This window comes from Charadrius vociferus, unplaced genomic scaffold (assembly GCF_000708025.1).
Source record: "Charadrius vociferus isolate BGI_N301 unplaced genomic scaffold, ASM70802v2 scaffold2109, whole genome shotgun sequence".
In the NCBI taxonomy this organism is placed as follows: domain Eukaryota; kingdom Metazoa; phylum Chordata; class Aves; order Charadriiformes; family Charadriidae; genus Charadrius; species Charadrius vociferus.
The window spans coordinates 91,834-92,925 of record NW_009650251.1 but is presented as its reverse complement, the minus strand read 5'-3'; the positions used below and the strand labels follow the sequence as shown (position 1 = coordinate 92,925).

Below are 1,092 nucleotides of genomic sequence, written 5' to 3'. Positions count from 1 at the left end.
CTCACTCCTTCTCCCCCCTGCGCAGGGTGCTCCGGGCGAGCGTGGCCCCGCTGGCCTCGCCGGTCCCAAAGGAGCCACCGGTGACCCCGGTCGTCCCGGAGAGCCCGGGCTGCCCGGAGCCAGGGTAAGAGCCAGAGGTGGGGTCGGATCCTGCACCCCCACAGGGGGCAGAGCTGGGGGGTGGGGTGGTGCATGGATGGGGGCTCCCCACTGAGCTGGGGAGGGGGGGGTCGGCCAGGGCAGGACCACGTGGGGACGGTGGTGACACTGGGGGACCTGCTGGGGTCAGCCAGGAGGCTCTTTGGGGTCAGTTGAGGTGCTTTTTGGGGTCGACGAGGCGCTTTTGGGGTGGTTAAGGTGCTTTTGGGGTGGTTAAGGTGCTTTTGGGGTGGATAAGATGCTTTTGGGGTTCATTACGGTGCTTTTGGGGTGGATAAGGTGCTTTTGGGGTTGGTTAAGGTGCTTTTGGGGTGGTTAAGGTACTTTTGGGGTTCATTATGGTGCTTTTGGGGTGGATAAGGTGCTTTTGGGGTTGGTTAAGGTGCTTTTGGAGCGGATAAGGTGCTTTTGGGGCAGATAAGGTGCTTTTGGGGTTGGTTAAGGGGCTTTTGGGGTGGATAAGGTGCTTTTTGGGTTAGCCAAAATGCTCTTTGGCATTAAGATGCTCTTTGGGGTTGGTTCAGCTGCTCTCTGGTGCTAGGTAAGGAATTCTTTGGGGTAAGTTAAGATGCCCTGTGCTAATGAAGGTGTTCTTTGGGTTTATAAAAGATGCATTTGGGGTTGGTGAAGATGCACTGTGGGGTTAGCAAAGACGCTCCTTGGGGTTAAGATGCTCTTTGGGGTTAAGGTGCTTTCTGGGGCTGGTGAAGATGCTCTTTGGGGTTAATGAAGATGCTCCTTGGTGCCAATTAAGGTGCTCTTTGGGGTTAGTTAAGATGAATTTGGAGTTAGCATAGATACTCTTTGGGGTTAAAAGCTGCTCTTTGGGGTTAAGATGCTCTTTGGGGTGAGTGAAGACGCTTTTGGGGGTCAGCCACCCTGCTCCTGGGGTTAGGCAGCCCCCCATAGCAGTGGCCGGGACCTGGGCAGGAT

At 55.8% G+C, this 1,092-nt stretch overlaps 1 protein-coding gene across 1 annotated transcript in view; it reads left to right on the top strand.

Annotated features, from left to right (window-relative positions):
* Positions 1-1,092, top strand: part of COL2A1 (collagen, type II, alpha 1) — a 9,788-nt gene that overhangs the window by 1,114 nt on the left and 7,582 nt on the right. Inside the window, 1 exon segment of the mRNA XM_009893065.1 lies at positions 26-124. Coding sequence (XP_009891367.1) covers positions 26-124 — 99 coding nt within the window.